Source organism: Falco naumanni, chromosome 7 (assembly GCF_017639655.2).
Source record: "Falco naumanni isolate bFalNau1 chromosome 7, bFalNau1.pat, whole genome shotgun sequence".
Classification (NCBI taxonomy): Eukaryota; Metazoa; Chordata; class Aves; order Falconiformes; family Falconidae; genus Falco; species Falco naumanni.
The window spans coordinates 69519407-69541486 of NC_054060.1; the positions used below are offsets into that span (position 1 = coordinate 69519407).

Below are 22080 nucleotides of genomic sequence, written 5' to 3' on the forward strand. Positions count from 1 at the left end.
GTTTTTCTTCTCAGAAGCAGACACGCGTTACATTACCGATGGCATCACAGCGAAACTGCAATGTGGGGACACATGGCTGCCTAGGTAAGCGTTCAAAATCCGAGGAGTCAGATTGGTACAGATTTCAGCCTGGCTCTCTCTTAATGTGATGCTCACATCATACAACAAAAAGAAAGGGTATAAAAGGGGCTGGAAAAGATTGCTTTGGGAGAAGGAATATTTCACTCCCAGCACAAGTGAAATGTGAGGCAAAAGGGCAAATGACATTGAAAGATTGAATTAGGAAAAACATGCTGGGCTGATTTATTGTAATGGCATTGCCATGATCAAAATACATCTTGCATAGGAAAAGGGGGCGGATGGAGAAGAACAGGATTTGGGGGTGAGTTTTCAGGATTCTGAGCTGTCCTGTCTTCACTGCAGAAAAATGCCTCAGGCCTCACAGGGGGTTCCAGTAGCTCTTCTATTATTGTTCTTTAATATTTTATGGCACTAACAAGGTACTCAGCGCTATTTATATGACTATACACAATGCTTAATTCAGCAGAAAAATGTTGTCCTAAAAGTAGCTTTTTAGAATACAAAGTATCATGTACATTAAAATATCTTGTACAGCATCTTTCTGTGTGCGTAGAGAAAACATGATGTACATAAAGATATAGCAAAATAATACTTTCTTGCGTGGCCTACAACCAGAAAAACATAGCATCTTTTTTTTTTCTATTTTCTCATGTCAACAAAATTTTTATGCTGTATGAAACAGTCCATAAAATGTATCTCAAAGCTAAAAAGACTGAGGTCTTTTTGACCTGTTTGAGAGTACAAAGTCTTCCAGAGACATTGGAGTGAAATTTAGTGTTGCATGAGGAAAAATGCTCTTTAGGTAAAAACGTCCATGTTACTGAAAGGCATATTTTGACTCTCCTAAACTGGGAAGTTTTTCAGAATTAAGTTTTGAGATCTGCTCATTAGAAAAAAGATCCCAGCTATGGAAGGTCCTTGTGCTTGAGGAAATCAACCTGGCATTAGAAGTTACTTTGAGAACACAGAGCAATCTACTTCGTTGAAATTGCCTTGAGAGAGAAAAGAAAACAAGAAAACCATCTGTCCTTCCATCTTATGGCTGGTACAGAATAGGACCAGTGTAGCGGCTACTGCCCTAGCTCGCACAACATTTCTTCCCCTGAAACTTAACTTAAAAAGCAAAGTATTTGTAAAAACGTACCACATTATAATGAAAATTGTTTACAGCAACTTGCCTTTTTATGACCTTGAGTTTGAAATAAAGGGTGAAACGTATCAGTTGCAGATGTTTCCAGAATTAAACTAGTGTTTATTAGCTAATGGAAGAGTAGGTAATAATAATATATTTTTTAATTAGCAACTACATTTTTCTGTTAATAACAAAATCCTTACAGTCTTCTTTAGTTTTCCTAATTTCCCAAACTCTAGTAGCATTCATTTATATGGAAAATAGAAAACTCTTGTTCTTCCCTTAGATAGTTTTTAGGGATAAGACTGTGGAATATCATGTTGTATTTTTGCTTATGAAAGTATGACTTTACACTTACTTTGTTGCTTTAAAAATGTCATAAATTGAGAGACAACATAAAGCTGGGTTTGAATCTGAAAAAGATACAGTAGGAATACATCAATACAAAACCAATTTCTAATGGATACTTTCCTTCAGGAACTTTAGAAGGTTCCTTTACAGGCTTGTTTGCATACGTAACTTGAAGCGTAGCATTTGCTAATCAGTTTCTCTAAATTTTATGTCTGACTGACTTCTTGCAAAGTTCTTGTACAGCAGGTTTTCTGTAGCAAAATGAAAGAGGCAGGGACAATGATAATAATTGAATAATGTGGCTAAAAGAAAATATTACTGTTGAGTTGGTTTGTTTTTTTTTCATTTGAAATATATCTGATACCAAAAGAAGTCTATAAAATAAGTCACAAGTCTACAAAATTAGTCACAGTGGGTCTGGACCATGAAAGTCAAGTGAATAGACTATATTGTTAAACAGAAATTCCTCGAGAGTTTTTTTAGAAAAAAATAACAATCAGTGGGGAAAATTATGAAACCCTTTTTTATGTTAGCTGTAAACCAAAACCATCCTCCTGGGTAAAAGCAGCAGTACGCTCAGTAGCTGAGAAAAAACCTGGGAATGCTTCAGATCATGCATTCAGGTAAGGCAAATCATTTTGCATTCCATAGTCCTAATTATCAGGAAAAAAAAAAAAATGAAGCAAGGAAGGGACCATTTCCCCTGAGATATGTCCCCAGGTAATGAATGGGACTGTAATGAAGCATGTTATATTGGGGCCAAAACAGTGCTTTCTGCTTTTACGCTTCTGTGCGAGGAACTGCAGCACACGTTGTGGCATACTTCATTTGCTGGCTCTTTGACACACTTCCAAGACAGGTCATCAGTACATGCCGGAATGACACACTTCTTGTTGTTATCCTCTTTGGAAGCATGCCCTTGTATAAGTAGCATCATTGTGCCATCAAAGCTGGGACGTGGATCACCTGGGGAATTTTAGACAGCCTCCAGGGCTTTGTTCATAGAAGCTATTGATGATACTGGCTAAAAATAAAACCACAGTGTACGGTGACCCGTGAACATGAAGGACAGAAAAAAATTGCTGAGGTGGCAAATGTTCTGTGGTCTCAACTCATCTTTGAATCCCATCTTCAGTGTCCCAGCCTGACATTACCCAGTTTTATCTTAAGATGTTAGTTCTTTAAGGCAGATGGCAGAAGAACAAAGCAAGGTCTTGCCCCAGAGAACATGCAGTCTATTCAGACAAGGGCAGTACAAGGTCAAGTGTTTTACCTTATGATCAGCGAGATCAACAGAGCAAAACATTTACAAACAGTCAGCTAAGGAGAGAAAGCTGAAGAAAGAAAGGTGGGTGGTATGAAGAAATTGGCATGTTGGTCTGTGAGTACATGTGAAAGATTGATAAAAGTAACTATGAGAGGAGCTGTTGTGACTAACATGGAGACGAGTCAGGAGCTTATAGGGATGATGAGTCTGTAATACAAGTCAAATAACAATGGAAAAAGAGTTTGTGGGGGAGGAAGAAGGAATTCCAGTTTCTCAGTCAGGCGACTAGTAAACATTGCCTCATACACTTGCTACATTACACACATGCTTCTGAAAGGGCATGTTTCCCTGTTAGACATGAAGAGACCTGTCATAGGAAAAAAGTTGCTAAAATGTCATTAGAGGAAGAGGTAGGTATTTTATCTTTTCCTCGTCTGGTCATTCTGCGTATGTTTGCTTTGCTTTTGGTGAGAAGTAGGTCAGCAAAACCCTGGGTCCAATTTCTAGAGCAAGATTTTTAATTTGTGATATCTGTCTATGCTGCTAAGCTCACAATGCCCTATTTACTGTGTGGTTTTATTAAACCACACCGAAAAGCAGACATCCTATGTTTTTCTTAAATACAGACACTGCAGGTTTTTGTTTATTCATCATGTAAGTCAAACTGCTCAGTGGATCAAATTGGCAAGTCCTTCTCAAGAATTTTCCTTGTCTTTCAAACCTGTGAATGAATTTAGCTCTAACTGAAAAGTTAGCTAACTTCAAACAAAGCAGTGGCTTGTAAAATTAAATATGCACTTTCTGACTACTTTTGTCATTGTTCCTTTTTTTTTTCTGAATATGCATTAAGGTTGCATTTTTTTATGGAAAAGAAACAAACTTACTTGGGTTTCTCTGGTAAACCCACAAACCTATACGCATGCACGCATCAAACCCCTAAAAGGCAGAATGAGTTTGCCTACCGCAAGGGAAATTCCCTGCACCCAAGTTGTCTTCAGTTTAAGCTGTTCCCTATGTGGGAACAGTTGTAGATGGTGTTATCTTGCAGACTATCGTTCTACAACCTCTTCACCTCCTCGGCAGTCTAGGCTCAAACCACAGATGAGTTATCGCAGACAGTCTCTGAAGCAGTGAGTATATTTGGCAGTAGAACTGGACGACAATAAATATTCCCCATTCTTGCATTTCCTGAAGTTAACAATTAGATCTTTGGAGAAGTGAATTGCCAAGCGTTAGAGCTGTGATATAATCAGTGAGTACCAGCTGTCTCATAGCTAAGGCTGTACAGGCTTAAAAGGTCAGCTCTCCTGAGTGCTTCTAAGGCTCATGCATGTGACTCCTCCAGTCCCACTGCTTTAGTCAGGGCTGCCATTTTACTGGTATTTTCATGTTGAAGCTGTTGACACCTACAGCCCTGATAGTGCCTAAGATAAGCTTCATTGCTAATGACTTTATAAACTCACGCACAGCAACTGTAATGCTTAGAGGAAAGAAGTGTAAATGAAAAATTGTACTCCCAGAGTCACCACCTCACACGAGCCTGACTCATGAGAGTGCCTGGGACATGCAGCAAGCTTTGCTGGAATGGCACAGTTGATGGCAAGTTCTTGGGGGCTTGCATACAAAGAAGCGGAAGGGAAGCACGGAAGTGTGAGAATGCAACAAGAGAGTAATTCACAACAGCATTTCTCCTCTTCTGAGCAGATCCCAACATCTAGTGGTACCTGAATCACTGTCTTACTAGCCTTGAGTCTCCACTGACTTAGAGGGGAGCAGGTTATTTGGGATAAGAAATCTGCCATATTCATATGGCCAAAACCCTATTCTGCTCACCAGAATAATAAAAAGCGCACTTCTGTTATTTGTGGTGCACTCTGTGACCTCATTCGGCTCTCCCACAGGGGAGAACTGGGATTGCAGGACCCTACCCCTATGAAAGTCTCTTAACTATTCATCCTGCTCTTGCTGTGCATCTAACTGACCTTGACCTCCTCAGGCATTTGGGTTCCTCTTCCTATGCACTTCTAACTCTGGGAGTGTTTAAAACCTTTGATCTCCTAGAAACATAGTTTCTTTCTTCTAAAAAAAAAAAAAAAAAAAAAAAAGACATGCACCAAGAAGAACATAAAAAATGTTCTTCTTTAAAAGAACATTTATAAATGTTCTTTAAAACAATTTAAAAAAAATAAAGAACAAAATGTTGTTATAGCTGACTTTTTTCCTTTTTGGTAACAGAAGGCTGGAACCTCACCAACCCAGTCCTGAAGAACTAACAGATGACCACACATCAGAGTACAGAGGATTTTTTACTGCATCCAGGCTGGAATTAGCCGGAAGATACTACTCAGGGTGAACGATGAACAGCACTGCTAAGTGCCATGATGATCACACCCTGGACAAGTATTTGTTTCCAAGTGTGTACAGCATTGTGATGATGATCAGTATTCCCATCAACTGCATATCCCTGTATGCATCTTGCATTCAGGTGAGGAAAAAGAATGAGTTAGCAGTCTACATCTTCAGCCTGTCCCTAGCTGACCTTTTGTACTCTCTGATTCTGCCCCTGTGGATCGATTATGCCTGGAATGGAGATAACTGGAGGCTCTCTGCCTTGCTTTGCCAGATTTCTGCCTTCCTTATGTATATGAATTTCTACACCAGCACTGCGTTCCTTGCTTGCATCTCTGTTGACAGGTACCTGGCATTAGTTCACCCCTTGAAGCTCCAGCACTTGCGCACAAGAAGATTTTCATTGATTGTCAGCATAATTGTTTGGCTTCTGGAAAGCATCTTGAATTCAGCCATATTGATGAACAACGAAGTATTCAATGATCCTTGCAATTTCACTAATCACACGTTATGCTATGATAAATACCCCCTAGAATGGTGGCAGGCATGGATGAATTTATTCCGGATATGTTCAGGGTACCTGGTCCCTTTGATAATCATCGTGTTTTGCTACCACAAGATCTACCAGGTAGTGAGATGTAATCAAGCCACACTAGACGAAGAAAAGAAAAAAGTGAGAAAACTTATTCTGAATATCACAGTTACTTTCATTGTTTGCTTCACTCCTTATCACGTTATGTTGCTTATTCGCAGCATTAAAGAACCTTACAGCACTGACCCACAGCTTTTGCAGCTGATGTATAAGGTTTACAGAGTCACACAGGCCTTTACAAGTTTCAATTGCATTGCTGATCCCATTCTTTACTGCTTCGTGAGCGAAACGGCACGAACAGACATACTGAATTTGCTCAGGTGTCGCTCGTGCCTACGAAAGCAGAAGGGAGACCAAGCAAAAGACCGTGCTCTGTGCAGTTTTGCTACAAAGAGCAGTGTGCTGATCACCCACAGAACTTCAGGTGAAACAGAGACTGAGCAAGCACATTCGTAGAAAAATCAGATAACCTAACGGCGAAAGAAAGAAAAATGCTTCCCCAGTCTGTACCTAGACAATACCCCAAAAGTCACGGATACTAATCTAAGTGGAACCAGTAGCTGGAGCTAATGAGAGCTTATTACAGGATCAATGAACTCAATGGACTATCAACATGTATCTTTAAATCAGGCGTGGTAGATAAACATACATCAACACACACACACAGAGCCAACAAAGATGATCGTGACACACAACAAAATGACTGAGGATCCCCCACAGCACTGCCCCCTGTCACAGCTTGCTGGCTAGCCTGGGTGGTGGGCATGCTCAGCTGGAGTCCTCTTAACCTAGTCATTTGTTTTCAAGCTTTAGTAGAAACCTAAATCTTAGCTGTGAAGGAGTCCCAAAAGGGCTTTTTTTTAAAAAAAAAAAAAAAAAAAAAAATCAGTACTGTGATAGAGATGAATAAAACACACACACACACACACAGATCATTCAAAGGATTGACAAAGGAGCAGAGGGAGGGTGGTAAATCTTCCCGCTAATTTTGTGGTGTAATTTATGCTGCTATGATGGTTCCTGTTTTTCAGTAATGACTCGAGTTCTCCTTCTGCATACCCTGGCAATTAACCACTTCTTAAAACTGTTTACCTCATGTGGACGGGTACTTGCCTGCTCTTAAGCTTTTCAGCTTTTGCTGTCATTGAAAATAGCATTCTAATGTATAACCACATCATGCAGTTTCGTTACAATATCAATATTGGGTTTCAGGTAGTTGCAAGATTCATTACTGCAAGACTATAAAGAATGGAATCTAGCCACCAGTGCTTTAACTCAGATGAAATTTTTCCTGATAGATGCAGGGAGGAAAGAGAAGGATTGAAAGGTGAGGTTTCACAGCTCCACAACATAAAGGACCAGCCTTTAACTTTGCTTATTATGACTGAAATCTGGAGTGTGCTTACGTTTGCAGAGTCAATTGAGCAAGAAGGTTTATATCCGTTTACTTAACCTCAGCTGAAGGTTCCAGGGTTCTGAGTCTGCCAGTTTTAAAAATATCAAACAACGAACCTGCAAGCAATACTGACAAACCAGCAAAGAGCATGTGTGTGCCAACAAATGGTAAGAACGGCAACAAAAGCACACACATTTTGAAAGGGTTGAAGACAGCATGCGTCAAAAGCACAGCTTTTAATTCAGGGACCAGCTCCTGCGCAGCCCCTGCAATGACTGTGTGGTTTGCTGCTAGCGGCGGGCACACAAACCTCTGAAAAGACTTCAAACACCATGGAAAGTCTTTTTTTTTTTTTTTTTTTTTTTTTTTTTTAAATCCTCTCACCACTTTTCCCTTTTGTCATGCCAGGAAGAATATTCGGGTATGGTGGTTGTCTAGTTTCTTAGGAAATTATTTTTTTCACCCCCACCACCAAAAAAATCCCCCTCTAGCAAGTCTGTGTAGTGGAAAGATTTTTGACCAGCACTTACTTCTAGGTCTGGCAGCATACAGTGGTCACAAGCAACATGGAAATTCTTCTGAGAAGATCCCTCAGCGTGTAAATTATGAATGTCTCCGTTACGAAAAGCCACTTTTGTTGTTTTCATTAGTTCCTCTTTATGTCTATTTATACTTTGATTTCACAATTTCACATTCCGAGAGGGGAATTTGAGAGGCTGAGGAGGCTGGGCTTGTTCAACCAGGAGAAGAGAAGACTTTGGGCGACCTAAGGGCAGCCTTGCGCTACCTGCAAGAAGGGGATTGAGAAGATGGAGCCAAGCTCCTCGCCAGAGCATGTAGCAGCAGGACAAGAAATCATGTGCATGACTTGAAGCAAGAAGGGTCAGAGTTGATATAAGGAAAAACTTCCAAACCATGAAGACTGCAAAACAGCGGAGCAGGTTGCACCAAGATGTTCTGCATGCTCTATCCTGACAGGTTATCAAGACCCAGCTGAACAAAACCCTGAGCAACCTGGTTTGGCCACATAGCTGACCTTCCTGTGAGCAGAAGGTTGACTAGAGACTTCCTAAGCTCCTTTCCAACCAGAATTATCCTGTGATCCTATGAACTGTGCATGTTACGATTCTGGCTGTTGCCGTCCTCCCCAAGAAAGCATCTTCGCTTCCCTTCTTTGTTTCCATTTGCTGGACTTTGGTTTGATGTAGGGTTTTTTTCTGTAATACCTTCTTATATATCACGAAGGAAAAAATATGCAAGCAGCACTGCAGGTTACTTCACCACAGATTTTTTTCCTGTGCTAACACACATATTTTGCTACAGAATGTGAAATTTCACTACAGCACTGGAATAAAAGCAGAACCAAGCTTCACTGTAACTTCATGGGAAAAAAGTACTCAGTGGTTCACTTCTAGACCTTTCATATGCCAGAAAGGTTAGAAAGTTAATTCTTTTGGACTTTTAATTTATTTCAAATAAAAAATAATGAAAACTAAGCAACAAAACTGAGTCAAATTTACCTTGTGTGTTAGGGAGTAGTGAGAGCCGAGTGCTGTGCAAGGGATGGGGAGGCAGGAGCTGGGGGTGACAGCCAGGCTGCCTGGGCAGCATCCTCACCAAGAAGCCAGGCAGTCCCATGGCACACCAGCAAGGCACACAGAACACATATTGTGATGCTAACCGGCGTTGGCCAACAGCTCCATGATCACCAGACAAATCCGTAGTGACAGGGGAGGTCTGAGGGCAAGCTGGGAAGCTGAGTCAGGAAGGCAAGGTTGGGATCTGACCTCATGCCCTGACTCCGTGCAAAGAGCTTAACTTCCACAAAATTTGACCCTGAGATTTCATACTTTTTAATATTTCACCAACGCTTGTGAAAGTCATAGCTTGGACCAGTTTACACTGGTATGCATGTATGTTTTTCATAGCATCACTTCCTATAGTACCTCCCTGCATTGCTGAAGATGCAGTGCAACATAAAGGAAAACAATGGCGATGGCTGGCCCGTAGGCTGGCCTTCACAACAAAGCTCAGATAAGTTCAGGGTCCTATCACTTTATAATAATAAAATGTAGGTACCTAATCCCTTAGGTTGTTCTGAAGTGCTCGGGTTGGGTGTTCAAATCACAGCCCTCTGGAGGAACAAGGAAACTTTCAGATGCAGAGATTACAACATCCTGTACTTCAATCACTTGTATATTTACCTCATTATTCTTACATAGCTGAAAACTAACACGTTTTTTCATGGTCTTTCCAAATTAGTTTGTCCCAGCTGGACCAAATTTACCATATGAAAGTGAACATCTATGTTCTCTATAAAGTTGCAGCATTACAGAAGAGGTATGTTTCACTACACAAAACTGGTGTTGTGAAAAGTAAATGTCGTCACACAGACGCTAATCCACACACTGTATTATTGTTACTGAATATTCCACTTAAAACTCCCGATGGCTCTGCAGGCAACAAACAAGTGCAAATTTACAGGAATTCTTCCCAAAGCAAGGACATTCCTTACAGGCATTTAGATTGTGTAAAACCTGTTCTGTTTAATGGCAAGAAGAAATGGGTGCATTCAAATTCCATTTTCCTCACAGGCAATGCCTAAAATCATTAGTGTATGGACTCAGTGAGTCACTGTAGTTTCTATCTCACTTCCCAATCTATAAAATAAGAATATGGATAATTAAAAGGGCTGTGATGGTCGTTTAGTTAATATCCACAGGGTATGAAATGTCAGTGCCAAAATGATGTCGCTGTCAGCATAATAACAGCAGAGGTGAATTTATATGTCAATAATCCACTTAAAGCAGGATCCATCTGCCAAAAGTCCAGCAAAGATACAGCCCAGCTTCCTAAGTTGGGAACTTTTCAGTGAACCTCAGTGACCTAGCTGGTGAAATTTCAGACTTCATTTAATCTGTTCTTCTTAGAATCTTAGCCACGACCTGCATCACACATTCACGATGCAGATCATTATTCTTTTCTGATGTAGCTACACAACGGTTTTGCTTTGTTAATGTCAGCAGGGTCAGTCCCATCTTACACGGTTGCATGCTAACAGAGACTCTTGCATACCTTTTTTTCTTTTTTTTTTCTTTTTTTTTTTTGGGGGGGGTGGGGGTGGGGGGGAATCTCTAACACAGCCAACATCAGAGCCACTGAGAACAGTGAAGTGTGAATTTGAAAAATGAGATTGATACATTCCACTTCCTGTTTCCATTGACGGAGAATGACGCTACTAAAATAATTCTGATAAGCATAGTGACAGTCTTCAGCAGCATCCCGCTGAACGTAATGCCAGTAGAGAAGGGGGTGTTGGGCTGTAGCTTAGCCATGTGCCACTTGCCGTATTACTTACCAATTTTATCAGCAGCGCTATTGGCCTTGTTCTCCATTTTCTCAGGTGGCAAAGGAGCAAACTGCTCATGTGCTCCCCACCTCCACACAACAGAAAGGTAACGCAGGTGGGAGTATCGGGGTGCTTGGGACCAGCGCGACCACAGTGGCAGAGACCTGCTGGCCCGGAGCAAGGCTGCGGGGAGGGAAGGCAAAGCGTGGCTCTGAGCTCAGCCAGAGCTGGGGCAGCTGCTGCACCCCCAGATCAGTGTTATCTATTGCCCAGGTTTTCCTCCCGTGTGAGATGGCAGCTCCTTGCAGTGCTCAGCACCCTGCAGAATGCAGCTTGCCCCTGCCCCAGGCTGCCTGCTCCGCAGCACCTGCAGCACCTCCAACAGTGCGGACCTAAGGCAGCATCTGATAAGCGATGCTCTGGCACTGATAAGGGGCAAGAGAGCAAAACACTTTGTGCATGTTGTGTAGCTTTTTCTTCTATTGCTGCACCACAAGCTGCCTTACCAATAAATTGCTAGCCTAAGCTGACACGGGGAGATTTTGGCTCCTTAGCTGTGAATTAAAACTATTTTACCTAAATCTCGTAAGGCATAAAATCCATTCTGGATTGCGGCTTTGGGGAAAAAAACCAAACCAACCAAACAGAACAACAACTACTAAACAGAAACCAGTAAAGAAAATGCTGTGTCAAATGACATGTAAAAAGCCTGATCCAGGCGAATGACAAGGATACTGCCCAAGCCTGACGGATCCTCGGCTGTGCCAAGCCAGCGGCACAGGCAGCAGAGCGTGTCACCTGCAGCCTGCGTACAGCACAGCTAGAGCACGTGTGCCATAGCATCTCACTGAGCATCAGAGCACACACATACGTAGTAATCACATCACTGATGTGGAATGGGAATGCTAAAACAATGGGAGGTGTGAAATATCTGCCAGGGAAAAAAAAAGAAAAAAAAAAGGTGGGAAAATAAGTCATTCCTTTTTTTTTCTCTGTTTTTTTAAATTAACTTTGAGTATTTTGGTGATGGGAATACAGACTCCCAGCTTCTTTAAATGACTTGTGGGAGAAATTGGAAAGAAAAAAATGTTCTTACAAGAGCTGAGGTAGCTCTCAGGAGCTGTTACTTTAAATTTAGTATTTTGAGAAATGTTATTGCTATAGCAACTACTTGGTTAAAGATTCAATACTAGGAACAAAAGATTCTTTGCTTTTCCATAGTTTTGTTTACTTAGTAAAGTCAAGATCTGTTGCTGGATGAATAATTGAGGGGGTGGCAGATAGGGTAAAAGGACACCCAGATGCTGTACATATCATATACATCTATATGTGTATACATCCATACACATATAGATGTATAAACAACACATTTAGTTTTAACTTCATTACACTTGAAGATAAAGTACACAAGACAGGGGTGCAGCTCGTGCTTTTTCACAGTTTCTCTATGGCTTTTCAGATCTGGCTGGCGCACGTTGCCCTTCAGGTGAGATACTGGAGTTCATTTATCATAAACAACAACTTTCACAAACTTCTCCCAAGAACCGGTTCTCATATCTCCAGACTTGTGCTTTACCTCATCCCAACTGAACCTTACCTGTCATTTCTCACTGTTCAAACTGTTCCTCCCTTTTAACAACAGCTGTGCAAAGTAACGGCTATTTTTCTGACCCTGCGTAGAATCACAGAAAGGTTTGGGCTGGAAGGGACCTTCCATGCAGTTCATCCCATAAACACAGCTTAAGCAGAATTCCTTATTCCAGAATAAGGAATAACGGGTGAGACTGAGGCGGCATGACCAGGGAGATTGTGTCTTCTGGGGAAGCTGCAGAGATTAGTGGCTCCACTCCAGTGGATGCAAAGGAAGAAGGTGGGGTTGGAAGAGACAACTCCAGTGACAATGCGTCCTCCCCTCGTGTTCCCTGGAATGGACCACTAGATGACAGATGGAAAACGGAGCCAAAGCAGTATGGCACCCACGTTAGGTCACCCTCCTGGCTCCAGAGCTCTTACGGTCCCTTCCACTTCATCTTTCTGCAGTCCATCCAGACACTCTGCGGATGGTACTGAGCATGAGAGTGGGCAGCCAGTGGGCTCAGGACACAGCTCTTCCCACTGTTGTCCTCTCCTTCCCTTGATGCCCCGCTGCTCCTACTAGTATCCCAGTTTGAGGTGCCAGGTCTCACATATGACATCTCCAGGGTCTCACAAAGTGGGCTGCCTTATGGCAACTCACCTTCTGGGGTATCTTTTCACCTTAGGAGATCTAAGGACTGCTGAATAGGAAGAAAGGTGAAAAGCCCTAATTCTTAGAGGGCAAGAGAAAATCTTACCATGCCAAAGATCTGTGAAGTAATTCCTGAAATTCATTGTGTTCTTAGAATGAGGGAATAAACACATGGCTTCACCCTTTTTCTTTGCTTATCCTTATGGAGCGCAACACAATGAGTAATCCTCAGTAAAGTACAGATTCTGCACTTTCTCAGAATGCAGCACAGCCAAAAAGCCCAGAAAAGGTCAAACTTCAGATGACTGCTGCCCTGGCATGCAGGGAATGAGCACACGTGGCTGTCTGCCGGCTCAGTCGGCATTTGTGAAACTACTACAGGTTCTGTGCAGCATAACCAACCCAAGAAAGAGCTTCATACTGAAATGTACAGGGAAACAATTCTGCACTGACAGTTGCTACAGAGCTAGGGCCAGAAGCGGGTGAAATACAGGTTGTAACTTCATGGACACCTGTTTTGATGTGATCAGTGCAAGTCTTCCCCCCCCAGCCCCAGCTGCACGGCTGATGGTGCAAAATGCAGTGGCTCAATCCACTCCACATGTCACTATGGGACCTCATAATATAACCGAAGTAGTAAGATACTACAACATATTCTGAAGGCATTGCCACGACTCAACGTTTAACCTCACATTGAGATTTGCGGCTGTTGTATATCCCCATGATCTCTTTGAGCAGTGCATTTCATCACTCAGGGTTCACACTTAGAGGCTGATTATTTTTGTGGAAAGCAGGAAATAAATGTAGGCAGTAGCATTTACCAGCTTAAATTTAGCTCCTTTTGGAAAGGAAAAATTCAGTCCTGAAGGTTTTTTTGATCCCTATTACATCACTAGTAGAGCCAACATTTTACTTTTCATGAGCCTGGCATACGCACTTTCAAAAAGATATAGCAAAATTTATCAGCAGTAAGCATCACAACTCCATCTCTACCAAAGGAAGTAAAGGGAAGTAACAGTTCTGTTTTTCTCAAAGAAAGTTTTTTCCTGTCTCACTGTTCTACTCATGATTTCTTCAGAATTTTTTCCTGTGGTTAGTTGACAGCCACAGCTCTTGTGTCTGGAGGTTACTGTTTATTATTTTCCTTTACCTTTTCTTGTGTTTTATGTTTATCACTGCACAAAGAGTTTCAACAATGTGAATTTTAAATACCTAAATGTAGGAAAAGGGGTGGGGAAAAGGATCCAAACTATGGTATGTTTTAAATGTCATTATTTTTTAATAAAATCTTAACAGTGACTTACTATGCATCATTTTTTTTAAAGCTTAACTTTCAGTTTATTTCTTTACTGTAACAGGAAGGAAACCACAAAGGGCATCGGGGTAGAAACAATAGAAAGGTATAAACTTCAAGAATAAGTTGGTAGCTATGAAAAGTTTTGCAGACTACAAATGCCTGTTCAGTCACTCAGGTCAAGCCAAAGGAACCTGCAAAATGGATTTAACTGGAAGCTTTCGCCAAAAAATAAAAAAAAAGGGGGGAGGGGGAGGCTTACTTGGTTCGTGTAGGATTCTCTTTTCTTTCATTTGCATTCATTTTAATTCATTACAGACATATCACAAGTGAAACCACATCTGGATGCTTCTTTGGGTTTTTAGCCAATTATGCAGTCTATTTATTTTTAGCAATTCATTCAGAGAGGCCAGGACCAAGAACTCTGAGACCCCGTGAAGCACTACCTGTGCAGGAGGCACAAGGTGCCCAGCGCAGGTGTTAGTCTCACCCTTCACTCAAGACCCCTGTAAATACCCTCCAAAGGCATTAAAGCCAGAACCTTAATGATTGCAGCGAGAGGCGGTAGCAATCCCGACACCTGGATACGTATTTTCTGGAAAATGCCCGCTTTCCTGTCACCTCAACAAATTCATTTTTGCTTCAACACTTGGTTTGTTCTTGCAAAGTGTAATGTAGCATTTTCACTCAAAGAAACACAGCAAAATATTGCAGAGGTGATTGTCCCAACTGTATTTACAGCAGGCTTGTCTGAAAGGAGTGAGCTGAGAGATTATCCTCACTAGGTGGCGATTCTGGTCTGTTTAGCCAGGCTTTATAGAAGAGAAAAAAAAAATCCCATTTTTCTTTGGGGACAGAGGAGCAGAACCCTCTCAGCCTCCGCTCCCAGCTGGCCCAAGCTCTTGGGCTGGGAATCATCAGACTCAGAGCTCAAAACAAAAGGTCAAACACTGAGCTTTCATCCACCCTGGATTTATTAACAGCTGCTTTATGCTAAGTTTTCTTTGTAACGACTTTTTTGTTTAATTGTGTCATCTTCTTCCCAATATAAATACATACACATACAAGCCACAGGCATCTATAATGCTGAACGAAGCAGGCTCTCCCAGCCCCTAGCCTGATGAGCCCCTCATCCCCAAACTCATCCTGCTGGCCGCCTCCTCATGCCCTAGCCAGGCTCTGTTCCTGGGACTGGCACCAGCCGCAGGGTACCACCAGCACCCGCGATGCTGCCTGGTGACAGCCACCACACCGTGCTGCACGTTGGCACCAGCACGTCTATGACACGTTTCACCAGCAGGTCCAGCTCATCCTTCAATTGGGCTGCTCCTCTCCTTGAGCATTTACAGCGGCAAGTTCCGCAGGCTACAGCTCGCTTTTGGGCAGCCTCCAAGTACATCAGAATACAACTCAATTACTGTCCCGTCCGTCGTCCCCCCCCCCCCCAAAAAAAAAAACGCAACAAATAAATAAGTAAATAAATCATGCTTTACCTTTTGATTTCTTTGCAAGCAATCACTTCCCCAAAGTACAATAAACCATTTCCACCTGCACATTCTCTCAATGATCAGACCTTTCACTTGCTGCTCTAGCATCGCGTTCTTCCACATCACTTCTTTAATCTCTGCAGTATCCAGCTTCATGTCCCGAGCAGTACTGATTCTTCCCCAATTTCTCCCAGGAGCTTACATTAGAGTAAAGCTTTTCAGGTGCTTTACACTCAGCATACCTGCTCCCAGAAGGACTAGGCTTGCTCCTCCTGTTAACTGTTACCATCTGTGGTGAGTTAAGCTGGTGGGCAGCCCAGGCCCACCCAGCCGCTTGCTCACTCTGCCCTCGTGGGAGCAGGGAGAGAAATCTCGTGGGTTGAGAAAAAGTTTCACAGGGAAAACAAAAACCACACACACAAGCAAAGCCAGACCCGGAATTCCTTCCCCGCTGCCCGTGGCAGGGGGTGCTCAGCCATCCCCAGGGCAGCAGGGCTCCAGCACATGTGATGGGGACTGGGGAAGACCAACGCCATCGCCCCCAGCATCCCCCTTCCCTCTCCTCCCCCCGCTGTATGTGCCGAGCGTGAGGCCACAGGGTGTGGGACACCCCTGGGCTCAGCGGGGGCGGCTGTCCCGGCTGTGCCCCCTCCCAGCTCCTGGTGCCCCCCAGCCTGCTCGCCGGTGGGGAGGGGGGAGGGGCAGAGCAGCCCCTGGCGCTGTGTCACCCTGCTCAGCAGGCACCGCAGCACCCCGGGGACAGCGCTGGTCACAAATCCAACACGTGGCCCCATGCTGTTACCGTGAAGAAAATGAGTTCTACCCCAGCCAAAACCAGCACACCAAGCTACTTACACTTTTAGTTGATGTTACTACTTTCTTCTTCTCCCCGTAACTACAATCGATATTCCTTCGTCCTTTGCTATATTCACAGTTTTCTTTTTTTCTGTTCATTAAGACCAGGAGAACAACTGCACAAGTTTCTTTCGTTACTGCAGTGATACCTATGAATCTTCTCAACCCTAGAAGTCAAAATCATCATTAATTAGCTAGCTCTTTGCACAATTTTCATCTTGGTTACAAAGTGATTTATGTGTTTCAGGAAGCAGTATGGAATGAATTAAATTCTCAGTTTTTATTAATGTTGCTCCTGTGCGCTCAGTTTTTATTCTAAGCTATATTACTCATATGAAAAATGTTACATTTCAAAAACACTATATTCTGACATGATTCCACATGTCTGCAACTAAAACAAGGAATTAAAGCTAATAAACCCTGCACTGAATTATGTGTATTTCTCTTTTTTTCCATCAGGACATACTTGGCCACTAAAATTCAAACAATGTCCTGTAGTACACCATCAACTCTCATTCTGCTGGTTCAATCATATGTATTTAAGTATTGAATTGAACAAAGAAAAGAACTAAATGTTATGTTGTACAAGGCCATCCAATGGGAAACATTAAACTCTTCTTCCTTTTCCTTCTGCCTCCATTACACTAGTCTTTCCCATCCATTCCCTTCTTTTTTTTTTTTCATCTTTTTCCCAAGTTCATTCTTCTGTATTGCTCCACCTTGCTCCTCTATATGTCCAGAGGAATACTTATAATCTGTGCTCAACCTCTCACATCTTTATTACTAACATAAGCAACCCTGACCCACTGCACAGTATGGGGAAGTGTTATGGTTTTGGGGAAGTCAAAAAAAAGCTCGCTAAGCATCCAGTAATTTGGCTGGGTTGGAAAGGACACATTTACCGCAATGAGGTAAATCCATAAGCAGGATTCAGAAGAATTGTCTCAGAGCTTGAATGAACTCGAGATCCAGCCACCATGAAGTCTCATACACATTGCGTGACAAAATAAACTGATGTGATGTAACCCAGGTTCCTTTTCACTGCAACCTTCAGGGTTTCCCCCTCCCCCTCTTTTTTTTTTTCCTGGTATTTGTGTTATTTTTGCCCCTGTTAATTACTTCTTTGAAGAACTTAATATACAACTGAAGTAACTTAGAAAATATGGTTTTAACATTAAAAGTTGCTTATTAGAATAAATACTATGACTGTGAGAATACTATGACTATGATCTAAATTCATGTTGAATTTCAAGAACTTACTATAGCCAGATAAATCAGCTTTGCTCAGAAAAGTACGAGTTCAGACATAATACTAACTGGATTGAGTGGTTTCTGACAAACCTGCCATCCTCTCACATTTGGGCTGTCTCTAGGTCCTGCAGCCACCTCCACCTACCCCAGCTGACCTGCAGAGGCACTTTCCCAGCAAGCCAACGGGTTCTCCTCAGAGTTCAGGCAGCTCCACTTAGCAGCAGTTGGTTACGACGATTCCAGTTTGGCCCAAGTGCCTTTCCCCAAAACCGGGCAAGAGCACTTTGTGCTTCTGAGCAGCGTGGCTGCTGTTTCTGCCAGCACACTGCTGTCACCACGGCCACCGGTGACATCCACCGCACCGCCTACCCCGGGAAGCCCACCTTGCTGCTGCTACAGCCCTTCGCCCTGGCTGGCTAAGGATCCTGTAAATACCCCTTTTTTCAGCCTCCAAATCAGAATCATGGTGCCAAGATCTACAAGCCGTGCAGTTCCCAACTCTTCTCCCCGGTGCACATGCAGAGGACAAACCATGATGGCTGTAGGTGCACATCCTCTACACACAGGTCTTGGCCTCTTTCCCTGTGTGTACCTAAGCCTCATACTAGATGTCTCTGGGGTAATATAATGTTTCAAATTATGAACCAGTCTTAAATTTACTGTCTGCTTGATGTCTCCAATCTCCAGATAAGAGAGAAGCATTATGCAGAATAGCTTATAGCACAAATGCACATATGGACAAAAAAAAAAATAAAAAAAAAATTATAGTCGTTTAACGTTCCTTGAGATGTGCTGTCTACACTTACATAAATTCCTATTTTTACAGCTTTTGTGTTTTGTTTTGGTTTTTTTTCCTAAGCAATGTAACTGTTGGTGTTTCTTACATGTTTCCTTTTTTGGAGCTAGGCGAAAGAAAACCAGTATTTATTAGAAAAAAACACAAACGAATAACTAGAACACATTTATGAATTCATATCAGTTTAAGCCAAATACTTTAGAAGACAGTATCTGTAAAAACAGTGCTACTTTCTTTTGACATTTTCTAAAACACGCATGCCAGATTATTTGAATGTGTTCTCTTTGTAAGATTTGCTAAAGACGTTCCTATTTTACCAGTATGGTGCTAGCTGTTAATATTTTAAAACTCAAAGACACAATGAGACATTTCTATTTGAGAAAAAACATTAAGGTCAACTTTTTGCTTTTCTGTTTAATTAGGAAAAAAATTATTCCATCGATTTTGTGGTCTGCCAGGAAACCCATCTAAAGCTCGCAATCTGCTTTTGGATTTAAGTGAAAATGAAGAATCTTGGGCATAAGGACGAAAGCATTTTTGGTGGAGCCAGGCAGCTTTACATCTGTTACGAAGGTGGCTTTGGGACAGCAAAACCTCCTCTTGGTGCTGTGAGGAGCTCTGACTCTTCCCATCAGCTCACCTCAGGCTTTTGTTTCAGGAAAGCTTCCAGCTTGCAAATACCGGGTGTCACTCAGCACTGCCATGGTGCACGTCACCGGGAGATTGTCACATGCATCCTCAGAGGACCAGCAGGACACACCCTTAACCTTCCAGCCCCACACTGTTCTCCACACGCTGCCTTAGCTCTTGGTAGATCATTTTGCTCTTGGTTAGGAAGGATAATGAGAAGAATCTCACTGAGCCCTTACATCGTATTAATAATTCTATGGGAATAAGCACAGTTAGAATAATTAACCCACAGTTAGAGGATGCTATGCTGGGCAGGAATAACAACTGCCTATTTAAAACAGGGTGCTTTTTCCTCTATGCAGTCAAAGGCAAGAAAAAAAGAACTGCTGGACAATGAGGCAGATTTATGTTAGTTAAAATAAAATAAATTTCTTTGTCCTGCACCATCTACTGAGTGTAATTCTCTTGGGCTGAGAGTCTTCCGCTAGTCTTGTTGACTCAGCAAAGACTGATATATAGTTCACAAGCTATTTTTAGCAAATCCATCACTGCAGCGGTCGTGAAGGTAAAAGACGCTTCATAAAAGCTATGGTACCAAATGAAACCATGTTTTTGAAATTCAGCCGTGAATCAGGCTGTGGGGATACCAGTATAAGTTAATTATGCATGAGCTAAATTCACTAGCAAAACCCCCATTAATCCAATGAAAACCTAATTAAGTAGTCAGTAATGCTTTCCTAACATATAACTATGAAATCTACATCTAGGCTCTTCAAAATAAAAGTAAATATCCACATTTCAGAACTTGAGTTACAATCACACTAATTAATAACGACATAACACTGTCATTCCTTTCTCCTATGGAATTGTTCCCCACTGTCTTTTCCTTAGGCTCATTTCAAAAGTCCCATGTGAAGAAATTTCTATCAAGTTGGCTAATCTATAATCAGCTTTCATTACTGGGAATTTTTCTTCATATTCTCAGATGAGTAGCAGCAAGGAAAATATTAAATGTATTTATTTGCTTCAAAATGTTTTCATAGCTATGCAAACATTGCAGTGCGGTTGCTCAAAGGATTAGATGACCTATACCTAATTAACAGTTCTCTGAGCTGCTGAGTGTGGAGCTTGATGGAAGATCCACAAAAAGCCTTTCCAGCTCCCTCAGGAGGCGGCACGTCAGTGCTTGCTTAGCCTCCAGGTACAGCACAGCACACACAGCTGAAAAACATCCTGGGGGGAGTCGTGAGGACATTGAGAGGAAGCTTTCGAAAAGCTTAGGAGCTGCCAGTGCTGAGGGTGCTTCATCTGCTGACACATCAGTGACATCTGCCACTAACCCGTTTTTCTCCCACACCATGATTTCACATATCGAGCAGTGACAAAACTTGTTCTTTGATGACAGGAGAGAATGCAGGGAGCAAAGGTGGAAGAGGCGTAGGCTGTAGCTCTACATCCCATTGCTGGGACTGAATACTCCGCCTCCAGGTTTTGCCAGAGGGTCTCAGAGGACCACCAGAAACACAGGCGTTTCCAGAACTGGTTTGTACGTGTATAATCTGTTACTGCTCATCTGGAAATTCCCAAAGTTATAGTTACCAAAGTCTTCTGAGAATAAAGAAAACTTGAAACTCAGCATTTTCCCTAGCCAATACAATAAACGAGAGAAAGAGGAAGCAATCATGTGTTAATAGCCCCTCGTTCAGTACCCCACACATTCCTGTGTCCTCATGTTATTTTAATGCATCAGCTCCTTGGGGGTGTCTGTGTTTTCCGTAAAGCGTGCTGTTGCTTTAAAAATGCACACGCTATTTTGTTTTAGTTTTGTCATTCCTACCGACAGACTAAATCCATTTTCTCATTATCAGGCAAAGTAAGGAAATCAAGAATTAAAACAAGGAAATGGAGACTTTTTGAGTTCTTCTATTTATACTTCCCTTTCAAGAACTTGAAAAACATTCTTCATCCTTCCCGTTCGCAATCAAGGAATGGTAATTTGCGCCAGAGCTGAACGCAGGGAGAATACATGCTCTCACTTCAATTAGTATTGACTCTATCATGGTCTATAGTTGTAAACAATGCCAACAACACATACCAAGAATAAAAACAGAACTGATCAATATTGGGTCAGGAGGATCAGTGGTACGTTCAGCTTCTGGGAATACAAATCCTTGGCAAGAAAACACAGTTTCGGCTTTGGGCTCTGTCACTGCAAGACTCTTTAGAGTTGGAACCAGATTTAGTTTTTAATCTCAGAAATATTTCGCTAACGTTCTCAATAGGTCCCACCAGCACTACTGTTGTTATTATTGTTTTTATCATTAGAATTTCCCACTAACACAATCCTTTTCAAGAACAAGCGGTTATGTAATTCACCAAAAGAAAACCAGACATCCCAATCATTTTCACTCTGTGCTATTCAAGACAGAATGAGAAAATATGTGCCGGAAAGTTTTGTTAATAAGGAAGGTATCTGAAATTTCTGGTCTTGTGGGAACATGATCAAAGGTAACAGACACTGAAGGAAGGTGCAGGCCTGATCCTGCACGGAGCTGTGTGCTGATGTAGTTGGCATCATCAGCAGCTGTACTTGCCGTTCATACTAAGCCACATGCAGGACTCCTGGTTAAGGTAGAGGCTTATCTGCTGGGCCAGAGCCTCTGTGCCCACGCTGTCCCCTCTGCTGCCATGCTGTCATTCTGGGATGGTGCTTTGCTCTTTTGTGTCAGGCATCGCTTCTGCTTGAGGATGCAGGGGAGCAGCACACGTGCAGGTATACACACACAGTCACGGATACGTAAGGCTGCTGGAAAATAGCTTTGTGGGGAATCACCATCGACAAGAAAATTCCCTTTCCTGAATTATGGGAAACCATGACAAGATAGGTTCTGTATCACATGGCCACCCCTACCCAACCAGTATTATGTCATCTTAAACATAGGTCACTGACAGTCTCTATTTTCTAATGAATACAAAAATACAGATTTTAACGGTCTTTCTTTCCCAAATACCCATTTTCTTTT

The 22080-nt window shown here is 42.2% G+C and overlaps 1 protein-coding gene across 1 annotated transcript; it reads left to right on the top strand.

The window, feature by feature from the left end:
• Window positions 1-7790, top strand: GPR65 (G protein-coupled receptor 65). The gene is made up of 2 exons (XM_040602065.1): window positions 1-84; window positions 5067-7790. Exon 2 carries the CDS (start codon window positions 5188-5190, stop codon window positions 6226-6228), a length of 1041 nt encoding a protein of 346 aa, XP_040457999.1. The 5' UTR covers window positions 1-84; window positions 5067-5187; the 3' UTR covers window positions 6229-7790.
• The last annotated feature ends 14290 nt before the right edge of the window (window positions 7791-22080 follow it).